General features: G+C 39.0%; 1 protein-coding gene across 1 annotated transcript in view; it reads left to right on the forward strand.

Annotated features, from left to right (window-relative positions):
• The first annotated feature begins 578 nt into the window (after positions 1 to 578).
• LOC137209123 (flavin-containing monooxygenase 5-like) overlaps positions 579 to 12720 on the forward strand; it is a 28054-nt gene continuing 15912 nt past the window's right edge. Inside the window, 7 exon segments of the mRNA XM_067710346.1 lie at positions 579 to 791; positions 2724 to 2886; positions 3926 to 4068; positions 7977 to 8170; positions 11310 to 11490; positions 11798 to 11882; positions 11885 to 11975. Of these exon segments, the coding sequence (XP_067566447.1) occupies positions 579 to 791; positions 2724 to 2886; positions 3926 to 4068; positions 7977 to 8170; positions 11310 to 11490; positions 11798 to 11882; positions 11885 to 11975 (1070 nt within the window).

A 12720-nucleotide genomic window follows, 5' to 3' on the forward strand; every position in this document is an offset into this window, starting at 1 on the left:
GAAACCCTTGAAACTTCCCAAGGCTTTGAAATATATATACTATTTAAAAGACTATTACTCAGATGGGCAGTCTCACTTGGAGTCTTATGTCATGGCAATCAGGTGACAGCTGGGACTGGACGTGTGCCATGACCCCTCTGCTCACATATTTAGAACGTCAGCTGGGATAACTAGACCTTCTGGGGGCTGGCTGCACATCTCTCTATCCCAAACATGCTTTGCATGTGGCTAGCTCAGGCTTCCTCACAGGATGATGATCTCAGAGTAGCTGGACTTCTTACGTGGCTGATGACTTCCACCAGAGCAAGCTTTCTAAGAGACCCAGACAGAAGCTGCAAGACTACCTATCACTTAGTCTTGGAAGCCATTCAGTATCATTCCAACTGCATGCTGTTGGTCAAAAGCAAGCCATGAGGACAACTTAGATTCAAGGGGAAGAGACTGCACAAGGGCACAAATACTGGGAGATGTGAAGGGTTGTGGGGAGGGGACTTTTTTTTAATTGGCATTTCTTTCAGAAAACTTTTTCAAATGTTTGTTGGCTGTTTATAAACCATGACCTTAATTCTCAAGTTGCCATGAATGCTTTTTATTTACTGCAGGAAGAACCTGAAGTAGAAAGGGCCACTATTTACAAGTCAGTGATCATCAACACTTCTAAGGAGATGATGTGCTTCAGTGACTATCCCATCCCAGATCACTATCCTAACTTCATGCACAACTCCCAGGTCCTGGAGTATTTCAGGATGTATGCCAAAGAATTTGACCTTCTAAAGTACATTCGATTTAAGGTAGGGAATTTCATGGGTATCTCTGTGTTCTGAGTTGTTTGTCAAGTAAATGAATAACTGGTCTTATTTACCAGTGCTTAGATTGGTTTGATATGCTCATGTATCTATCCTATCCAAACTCCACTCTGTGTCTTCCCTGTGCCTCAAAATATTCATGGAAAGGTCCCTCTTCTATGTATTTTGACTGCAGATCCAGGAAGCCACCTTCATTTCATTGCCTTCATTCTATATCATTTGATTACAATAAAACAATGAGGGGAACTGACAGGTATGGGAACTTTAAAACCTTCTGTTTCCACAACTTGCTGCTTAGCCCTTTTATACTTTCTGAAGTACTTTCCAGTGCATTATTTATGTGATCACAACAACCCAGTGAAGTAGGTATTGAAAAGTTATGAGGGAATAAATAAGTTAATGCTGGTGTAGAGGGAGGAACACTGAATTGGGAAACAAAAACTTGAGTTCTAGTCTTTGCTCTACCACTAATCAACTTGTGACTTCAGACAAGTAAGTTCCTCAATGCCGATGTGCCTTCAGTTTATTTGTAAAACAAGATGGCTGTACTAGATCACTTCACGGGTTCTTTCCTGCTGTAAAGTCTTCTGTGATATTCCTATCATTCTAAACCATGACCATAAAAGAATCAATACTCTGACAGCTGGCAAAAAGCCCAAATCTTCTACCTTCTGATCATTCTTCTAAATCATGACTCTTTCTCTTTAACAACAAAATTAAAATGGCAGTATCCAGTGATGACTTCCAAAGTCAGTCATTTACAGCCTAGTGGTGCTTCTCTTCACTTCTTTAAATGCTTATTGAACAGGTTTGTTACCATACTAAGCACTGAAGACACAAAAACAAAAAATTAGTGATTTCACAGTCTAGTTAAGGAGACAGAAAAATGAAATTTAATTGTAAACATAATTATTAAAAATAAAGAGTTACAGAGTGATAAAGGCCACTGAAATCTATTCATTGCAGCTCAGAGGAGGGACACTTAACCCATCAGGGCATGAGGCATCAGGCACCAGGGAAATTTTCTTAGAGGAGATAATACCAAGCTAAATGTTGAAGGGTGAGTATCTCCAAATGAAGAAAGAATAAAAGGATGATCCAGGCAGAAGCACCAGCCTGTGTAAAAGTAAGAACGTGATAGAGAAGAACAATAAATAGTATAGGATGGCTCGGGTATACAAGGGGGTATCTCTATTAGTCAACCAAGACATTAGGGTCATAAACCCAGAAGCACATAGAACACATTCTTTATGTTTCCTTAAGCTGGGTAGAGTAACCCATATTTATTACTATTTTTTAAAGCTAAAAATTGTGCCACTGACTATCCCATCTCACACCTTCTTTCTTTATAGTTACTTGTAAAATGGGCATTTATGGGAGTCAGAGAGGTTCATTTACATAAAATATGAGTCACTGAGATGTTTTTCTACTCTATTAGGAAAGGGAGGCCTCTAGCTCAGTCACAAGTTTAAGGCCAGACAGTGAGAACAGGACTTGCGGTAAGAAGGCATCAGAGGGTCTCAGGATGTCTGGGGGTATGGGGAGGAATAGGCATTTAGTGCATGGAGTGTCTCAGAAGCACAAGAGAAGCCCAAACTTTATTCAAGTATCACATTGCCCTAGGGTATGGTCCACGAGAACTAGTAATTTGCACTTCTCTAGAAGCAGAGGAGAGTGCAACATTAGTCTGCCAACTCTGTTTTATTTAGCTTGCCTCATGGAAGTTTTCTCACTCTGACCACAGCCCCAAACAAAAAAGTTCTGATTTGTGGAGTATGAAAATCAAATACCCCTGCATGAGCCTGTTATGTGGTATCAGCCGTTTGTTTACCCTCTGCAAGGACAGTCCTGTCAGGGAAGATGTCCACTATATAGGCTGTGGTTATAGTGCCCTGTGGCTACCCCTTTTCTTTTTAGACCACTGTGTGCAGTGTGAAGAAGCAGCCTGATTTCTCCACTTCAGGCCAATGGGAGGTGGTCACGGTATCTGAAGGGAAAAAGGAGGTGAATGTCTTCGATGGAGTTATGGTTTGCATTGGCCATCACACCAATGCTCACTTACCCTTGGAAAGCTTTCCTAGTAAGTAGCCTACAAGGAAGGAAGACACTTGGACTATGCCTGTGACCTGATCCCTAAAGAATGGGAGGATTGTTGTCTGAGTGATTCCTACCTTGGGATGAAATAAGGCTTATCCTAATTCTGCATATTCTCCTGAAAGATGTTGGGGTAACTTGTATTAATGCTATTTAGGAGGTAGAGATAACAGTAATTTGGGGGACTAGAGGAAAATTAGAAGGCTCTATATTTAGTTTCACAATGATTTTAGTTTTCCTAGGGATAATAAGAGTTGATCTGCATTAGGTTGAATGAAGGCTTTTTTAGCAATTGAAGTAACAAACAGAAATATCGAGTTTCTAAGGAAGAAAATAAAGAAAGCTTAAAGAAAGAGTTTAATTACAGTCTTTGGCCTGGATTTTCATTTTGAGGGGAAAAAACTACTCTATGCATACTCTAGAGTATGTAAAAACATATATACTCTCATTGGAATGGAAGTAGGTATTTAGAGAAGATGAAAAGGGGGTGGGGGATGGGCAAAATAGGTGAAGGGGATTAAGAGATACAAACTACCAGTTATAAAATAAATCAGTCACATGGTTGTAATATACAGCACAAGGAATATAGTCAAAAGACTGTAACATTGTAATAACTTTGTATGTTGCATAATCTACAAAAATATCAAGTTCCTATGCTGTACATCTGAAACTGCTATAATATTATAAGTCAACTACACTTCAATTTAAAAAAATAGAGGATGAAAAGGCAAAAGAGAATGGAGGTTTTCTGAAGCAGTTTGGATTTGTGAGCCCACGGGTCTAAAATGCTAACAGATCCTTAGTTCAGCAGACTACTTATGAAAAGGAAATCACAAGGTTCCACTCTGAGGTGATGGGAAAAGAAAACAGGCAAAAATATTCAGAAAGGCAACAGTGCACCTGAGTAAAAGGAGAACATACAGAGAATATATGCATAAACTCTACACACTGCAAAAAAAATGAATGATTTAACAAATGATATCAGATAAACCATCACCCAGTAATTATTTTCCCTTCTCTTGCAGGAATTGAGAAGTTCAAAGTACAATACTTTCATAGTCAAGATTATAATAATCCAGAGAGTTTCACCAGAAAGAGAGTCATTATAATTGGCATTGGGAATTCTGGAAGCGATCTGGCTGTGGAAATTGGCCACACAGCCAAACAGGTTTTAATTAGTGAATTATTTACTTTGCTTCACCAAGGAAGCTGCAGGTGGACGCAGCAGAGTGTATGGATACCTGCACACAGCCCATCAGTGCCAATGGCAAATGCAGGGCTTGGTTTCACTGCCTCAGTTGGCAACATTTTGACTGATGATGTGATGGAGCCAAGGTTACAAGTTAGATTCCCATTATTCACTTGGCCTCACACTAAGGAATTTGGTCATGACCACAAACTGTGCTCATAATCTCACTCAGCTGTCTCTTCAGAGTCTGCCTCTGGCTTTTAAGAAGACCAGGTGATTGCTGGGAGAGCTTGTTAGAATGCAGCATTCAGAGTGTGGATCACCTGTTGGCCAGTAGAAGTGATAATGCTCTTATCTGAAGGAAAGTGTACTCAGTCATTGAAAGCTTTTCACTCCTAGGATGGTGGGGGAATTGTCTTCTTTACTCCCCAAATGGAAAAAAGAAGCAATCTAATCCTCCTAAAGACAACAATCCCACTACAGGGCATATACTGTGAGAAAACCATAGTTCAAAAAGAGTCATGTACCACAATGTTCATTGCAGCACTATTTACAATAGCCAGGACATGGAAGCAACCTAGGTGTCTATCGACAGATGAATGGATAAAGAAGATGTGGCACATATATACAATGGAATATTACTCACCATAAAGAGAAATGAAATTGAGTCATTTGTAGTGAGGTGGATGGACCTAGGGTCTGTCATACAGAGTGAAGTAAGTCAGAAAGAGAAAAACAAATACCATATGCTAATGCATATATATGGAATCTAAAAAAAAAAAAAAATGGTACTAATGAACCTAGTTGCAGGGCAGGAATAAAGATGTAGACATAGAGGATGTTGATGACACAGGGTAAGAGGGGGAAGCTGGGGCGAAGTGAGAGTAGCATCAACATATATACACTACTGAATGTAAAATAGTTAGCTAGTGGGAAGCAGCAGCATAGCACAGGGAGATCAGCTCAGTGCTTTGTGACCACCTAGAGGGGTGGGATAGGGAGGATGGGAGGGAGACTCAAGAGGGAGGAGATATGGGGACATCCGTATGCATATGGCTGATTCACTTTGGTGTGCAACAGAAACTAACACGGTATTGTGAAGCAATTATACTCCAATAAAGATCTATTTAAAAAAAGAAAAAGGAGAAGACGTACCTGCTGCTGCTGTGTGTCTTCACCACCAGCAATGTCTCCCATCACGGAATGGACACGTCCTCCTGCAGAAATGTACAATCCAGTGAGCTACAGTGGTACACTTGGTTGAATGCAACCTTGAACAAACTGACTAGTTTAGTAAAAGAAATCTACCCAGGAGCTAGAAAGGGTACATAGATAAATCCTGTGATTCTTTTATGGCACTTAAAACATTCAGCTATCAAATAAGAAGACTGGCAGTACCATGTCTAGGAGAAAGAAGACTGATGATTCTGTAACCCTGCAGTCTAATGAGTTCCCTGTAGGAGATCACTTTGACATAACAATCACTCCTCTAAATGGGGCACTGCCTCCTTCTGGCTACATGATACCCTATTAAATTTTATTTACAGTTTCTTGAGAAAAAAAGAAGCAATGTTTAATCTTCTTTAGTTTATATTTTTATGGATATATGTTATTAATATGTTTCCAAAATTGTATGAAGTTCCTAGAAATTTTTCAATGTCTTTGGCGTCCATGATATGTCTTGTTATAATGTAATTAGTCATAATTCCAGTTATTATCTTAAAATGTTATGTGACTGAAACAATCAAATTTCCTAGTCAATTGCATTAAAGTGAACTCTCATCAGGTCTTTAATCCCAAAAAAAAAAAAAAAAAGACAACATGGATATCAGTATGAAAAGCAACCACCACATTGTAGCACATACAAGCAGCTCTCTCCAGCCTTTGCATACAATGAGGTAACACAGAATAACATTCACTCTAAAGCAGTTTCTATATCCTTGCGTTTTTTGGTTTGTATTATTTTTTGTATGATAGATTTTGAACTGGGAAGGAAGTATTTTCATTATAAATTCCTAGAAAAAGACATTATTAAAAAAAAAGACATTATTGATATATTTTGTTATTCATATATTTATTGAATCACAACTTTATTGGCAATACATAAATGCCTGGTTGTTCTTCAGTAACTTTAAGCTGTGCTTCTCCACAAATTGTTTTTAAATTATTTTTAAAAATAGAAGTTTAATGCCACAACTTTGTTAAATGAACTTTACCCACAAACTCCATTCAGTAACACTTCCTCTCAGTCTATCCCCATTGGTCACCACAAAACTGATTTCATATATTACTCCACAAATTAATTCAACAAGCATTTATTAGGAAATAGGTATATAAACAATAAAGAGTATGGGTGCTACGATAAAAGAATGTACCAGGTATGTGGTGGGGGCCGAAGGCATGAGCTTTCTTTAATACCATTGGCTTGTTAAATGGTCAGCTGTAGAGGAGCTGGGCCTTACAAGCACTGAGGAATTGTAAATTGCCAAAGAACAAGGCAGCAGGAGCGGGTGTAGGTAAGGTAGCTGTGTCTGAAAAAGCTTTGTGACGTATGTATTTTTGTCACTATTTTATACACAGAGAACTTTTTAATTAAAGCTCTGAGCATTTACATTACTCATAACTTATATGTTAAAAGTTATATAGAGTGCACAAAAAGCCACTGATTCCTAAGACCACGCAGGCTCTTTCAACGGTGACACGTAAAAGTGCTTAATTATGGTAGAGTTTAAGGTCACCATCGGTGAGAATATATGTATGAAGTACATGATTAGCCCTCTATAGACAGGTCACATTTTAACACGAAGTGTTAAGACAAAACACCATAAAACAATGTACTTATATAGCTTACAACCCGGGAAACTATCTCCAGAGAGTTTTATAATATAAAGTGATGCTTTTGCCAGGTAGTTGAATACCAAACTTTTTATCAGCTCTGAATGTGGACTTTAGCCAGCAGATAACAGAAAGACGGACCAGCTCCCTTTGTGCTATTTGCAATCTTCAGTTTTTCCCTTAAATAATCGATGAAACATTACTTAAGCACAGGCTTTGGAGTCAGTCAGACCTAGGTAGGAAATTCAGCTCTACCACTTAGTGCTATATGACCTCAGGCAAGTTATTCATCCTCTCCATTCTCCTCACCCATATAAAGGACATAACAATACCTACCTCAAGAGGTTGTTGTATTGATTAAATAAAAATATAGATAAAGGACCTAGTACAGCGATTTACAGGTTACAATTCTCAATAAAAGGAAGTGATGCTGATGATAGGTTGGTGACTAAAGGATGTATATGCTCTACCTCCCACCTTGGAGAAAACACATTTGGAAAGATAAAAAATAAGAATATATAATGTTACATGTCAATATAAGTAAGTTTTTTGTAATAATGTAAACAATGTCAAAGGCAAAATAAAGACTGAAGGTTTTGGATTAATGATGTCCAGTTGCTTTCAGCTTTACTGTTCCATGATTTTAAATGAGTTGGACAGGTGACAAGTGCTAGAGAAGTTCAGAAGATGGAGAGAAAATTATCAGCCAGAACAGTCAGTGGTATCTTCATGGAGGAGGGAGACTTGATCTGGATCTGAAAAATTAATAGGCTTTGGAGAATTAAGCTTTTCAGGGAGGCATAATGACATTAAACAGAAATGCACTGGTAGTTCAGAGCAAGACATAGTCTTGGTCAGTGACTACACCAATTTAATTGTAAGCTTAGTGTTTGAGAAGAAAATGGCAGGAAATTTTAAAATATATATATTACCAGGGAATAAAAAGCCAGACTAATGAGTCTGAACTTCATCTTGAAGAAACTGGGTTCCCATTCCTTCAGAGAAATGAGTCAGAGAATGGCAAAAACAAACATTCTTTCCCCATGCCTCAGGTTTTCCTCAGCACCAGAAGAGGGGCTTGGATCTTCAATCGTGTCAGAGACTATGGATATCCTTTTGATGTGTTGTTGACTTCTCGATTTAAATATTTTAAGATTTGTGGTCAATCATTAGCAAATATATTTTTGGAAAAAAAGATGAACCAAAGGTTTGATCATGAACTGTTTGGCCTGAAGCCTAAACACAGGTATGTTCCCAGGCTGGGAGGTGGGCAGTAACAGCCAAGGCAAAGAATAAGGACTGTTCACATAGGCTAATAGTACGGTTACCTCTATGTTTACATTAAGCATGTCCACAGAATCTGAGATTAGATTTCTACCTTTCCCCCACAGAAGTCCAAGATCTACTGGTCTATAATTTTCAGGCTATAATTCTCCTTGGCATTAACCATTTTATCGTTCCCTGAGGTACCAGCTCCTTTTACATGATGCCCAATAGCAACAACAAAATGGTTCATTCATTCATCCAACAAACAACTGAGCATCTGTCATGAGCCAAGCATTATACTGGCATGAGAATACTGAGACTAAAGACCTAATAGTAATACTAATAGTAATAATAACACCCTACCTTTTTGAGGACTTAATATAAGACAAGCACAGTGCTAAATGAGTTACGCGCATTATCTCATTTAATCCTCACAGCAGCCCTATAGGTTGGTACTATTTTGATCTCCATTTTGCAAATATAAAAATTGACACTTAGAGAACCTAATTTGCCCAAGATCACACAAGTAATAAATGACAGACTGGAGAAATGGATATTTACTTTAATACTCTTAACAAGAAGACAGACAGGGCTTCCCTGGTGGCGCAGTGGTTGCGAGTAGGCCTGCCGATGCAGGGGAGACGGGTTCGTGTCCCGGTCTGGGAAGATCCCACATGCCGCGGAGGGGCTAGGCCTGTGAGCCATGGCCACTGGGCCTGCACGTCCGGAGCCTGTGCACCGCAACGGGAGAGGCCAAAACAGTGAGAGGCCCGCGTACCACAGAAAAAATAATAAAGAAAATTAAAAGAAAATTTAAAAAAAAGAAGACAGAGAATAGAATATGATAAAGAAATGCATGGAGTCCTATGAGCGTTTCAAGGATAGGAGTCTTCACAGAGCCTACAAGGTAGACTGTGATAGCATTTCCAGAGGTTGATTTTAAATGCTGTTTTCTCTTTCAACTTTTATTTTATTTTATTCTTATTAAATTATGTATTTATTTTTGGCTGTGTTGGGTCTTCGTTGCTGCGCATGAGCTTTCTCTAGCTGCGGCGAGCGGGGGCTACTTTTCATTTCGGTGCGCGGGCTTCTCATTGCAGTGGCTTCTTGTTGCGGAGCACAGGTGTAGGCGCGCAGGCTTTGGTAGTTGCAGCACATGGGCTCAGTAGTTGTGGCTGGAGGGCTCCAGAGTGCAGGCTCAGTAGCTGTGGCACACGGGCTTTGTTGCTCTGCGGCATGTGGGATCTTCCCAGGCTTGAACCCACATGCCCGTGTCCCTGCACCACCGGGGATGTCCAATGTTTAGATTTACTTCCTATAAAATAGTGAGTGCAATAAGCACCCATATACCCTTCACTTAGATTCACCTATTATTCACAGTTTACTATATTTGCTTTCTCTCTCTCCCTCTCTCTGGAGATAGACAGATCCATATATATATAGCATCCATATATATATATACATGTATTCATACATTTTGTTTTCTGAACCAGTCGAGAGTAAGTTGCAGCCAATAAGACACTTTACCCTACATTCTTTAGCATATATTGCCTAAGAAAAAGGGCATTCTTTACATAAACATAATATAATTATCACACTTAGTAAATTTAACATTGATAAAAATACCATTATCTAATATACCGCATATTCAAATTTCCCAAATTGTTTCAATAATATTTGTAGCTTTTCTTTATTTTTGGCCATGCCGTGTGGCTTAAAGTGTGGAGTCCTAACCACTGAACTGCCACGGAATTCCCTGTGGCTTTTTAAGTTTTAAATCCAGGATTCTGTCAGGCATTACACCATTGCATTTAGTTGTCATACCTCTTTAATCTCTCAATATGAAATAATTCTCTATTTTTTTGACATGGATTTTCGTTTATTTGAGAATTGAAGCCATTTATTTTGCAAAAGTCTCTAAATTTGGACTTTCACAGCTGTTCTTCCTCTATTATATTTAGGTTAAACAGTCTTGGTGTGAATACTCATATGTTATGTTGTGCCTTCTTGGTGGATCACATCAGGAGCTGTATGATAGCAGCTCATTGCGTATTAATGATGTAAAATTCGATCACTGGATTAGGTGGTATCTACTAGGTTTCTTTACTGTAAAGATATATTTTCCTTTGAAATTAATCAGTGGGGTGATATTTTGAGACTGTGTCTGCCAACAAGCTTTCAGGCATCTATTTCACCCAATTATGCAAACTGTAGCATCCATAACTTTGGTGATCACAAAATATATTGAGGTTATATGGAATAATACAGCAAACCAGTAATACTGTTTAAACATATCTTGTTCCTAAGAAGAGGCCAGCTCTGTCTGACCATGATGGGCTGAGGATTCTCAGAGCTGTTAACACAGGATCCAAGGATTCACACTGCTTTTAGAAAGGTCCAAGATTCTTCACCTTATCCTATGCTATTTGTAGGAAATACTACTTACCATGCCCAGAGGAGCTCAAGAGAGTTAATAAAAAAACATTTTGAAATAAATCCTAAAATCCTAGGCTGTGTGACCTTGGGCAAGCCACTTAACTTCTTCAGGCCTCAGTTTCCTCATCTATAAAACCTGGATAATGACAATTGTCCTGTTTCCTTCGTTGGGTTTGCGTGAGACTCAAATACGTTTATGTACGTAAAGTCAATTTATAACTGTAAGTCACTATACACATGCAATTTATTATACCTTTTGGAAAATGATGGTCCAAGCCTGGCTCTTGGGCCTTTGAAGAGGAAAAAAGACTCAACAGAATGCTGATAGTCCAGTTCTGCAGATTTCTTGATATATGGGTAGAAGCTACTAGACTGTGGACTTATCATATCACTGAGAGCTTTATTAGGCCTTGAGAAACCATGCATGTACTCTTCAAATAAAACAATCCTTCCCTCACTTCTCCAACAGCTTCTCTTTCAATGCCATCCAGGGTCAAACTTTTACTCTGAGATCCTTACCTTTATCAAGCTGGTATACATTAGACCTTTCCCAAATTTCATGAATAAAGGGAGACTATTAGCATATTGATTAACCACCTCAATCAAAGTAGAATTTTACTTACATGGCAATGATCTCTCTCTCATGATCTCTCTCGTTTTTCCTTCTTTATCATCTTTCACAGAGCTCTGAGTCAGCGACCAACCATAAATGATCTGCCAAACTGTATAATTTCTGGCTTGGTGAAGGTGAAAACAAATGTGAAGGAATTCACAGAGACAGTGGGCATAATTGAGGATGGCTTCAGGGAGGATGACATCGCTGCTGTTATCTTTGCTACAGGCTATAGCTTTGCCTTTCCCTTTGTTTGTTTTTTGTTTTGGCTGCATTGGGTTTCTGTTGCTGCGCAAGGGCCTTCTCTAGTTGCGACGAGTGGGGGCTACTCTTTGTAGCTGTACGCGGGCTTCTCATTGCGGTGGCTCCTCTTGCTGTGGAGCATGGGCTCTAGGTGCGAGGGTTTCAGTACCTGTGGCTCTTGGGCTCTAGAGCGCAGGCTCAGTAGGTGCGGTACACGGGGTTAGTGTCTCTGTGGCATGTGGGATCTTCCCAGACCAGGGATTGAACCCGTGTCCCCTGCACTGGCAGGCCGATTCTCAACTGCTGCGCCACCAGGGAAGTCCTGCCTTTCCTTTTCCTGAAGATTCTGTCAAAGTAGTCAAAAACAAGATATCCCTGTATAAAAAGGTCTTCCCTCCTAACCTGAAAAGCCAACTCTTGCAATCATAGGCTTGATCCAGCCCTTGGGTGCCGTTATGCCCATTTCAGAGCTCCACGGACACTGGTCACTCAAGTATTTAAAGGTAAGTGACCATGCAAGATGACTACCTAATTTCTTAGTGGTTTGTTTAATTATGTTTATGTTCTTGCTTATAAATAGCTGAGACAGCATGTATAATTGTAACAGTGCCTGGCACAAAATTAGTGCTCAAAAATTAATTTTTGAGGGAATATAAAGTAGTAATTTATAACCACGGACATACAGCAGAATCTACTAGGATGTTTTCCCAAAATGGGTGTGCTTTGACTTATGCTGTTTATTTAATAAGTCTTGGGTGGGGCAGACATAAGAGCCCCACACTTGAGAAAATGTTCCCCAGGTGATTCCAATGTGCACTCCAGTTTAAAATCCACGCATCTAGTTTTGAGACAACTAATATATATTTGTGAAGCAAAAGAATTTAATCTTCTTTCATTATAGTTAGAGAAAGTCAAATATAGAAGTGCTGTGATTTGATTTAAGCCAAAAATTAAGACCTGGTTAAAGACTAGTCCAGAATGTAGAAAATTCAGCCATTTGAATTCTCACTTTCCTCTCTTTATATTCCCTCTTTCAGAAAGTTTTGGTTAGGAGAATGTGAGAAAAAATTTTGGGGCTTGAGATAGTAGGCTCAATATGAATCAAAAGAATGATGTAGCTTCCAAAATACTTAACTATATCTGGCATTATTAAAAAAACATAATGTCCTGGAATTTACAACTGTTCTTCCTTGAACTGGTCAGACCACACCCAAAGATATTTTAAAAGTGAAACTGGC

Source organism: Pseudorca crassidens, chromosome 2 (genome assembly GCF_039906515.1).
Source record: "Pseudorca crassidens isolate mPseCra1 chromosome 2, mPseCra1.hap1, whole genome shotgun sequence".
In the NCBI taxonomy this organism is placed as follows: domain Eukaryota; kingdom Metazoa; phylum Chordata; class Mammalia; order Artiodactyla; family Delphinidae; genus Pseudorca; species Pseudorca crassidens.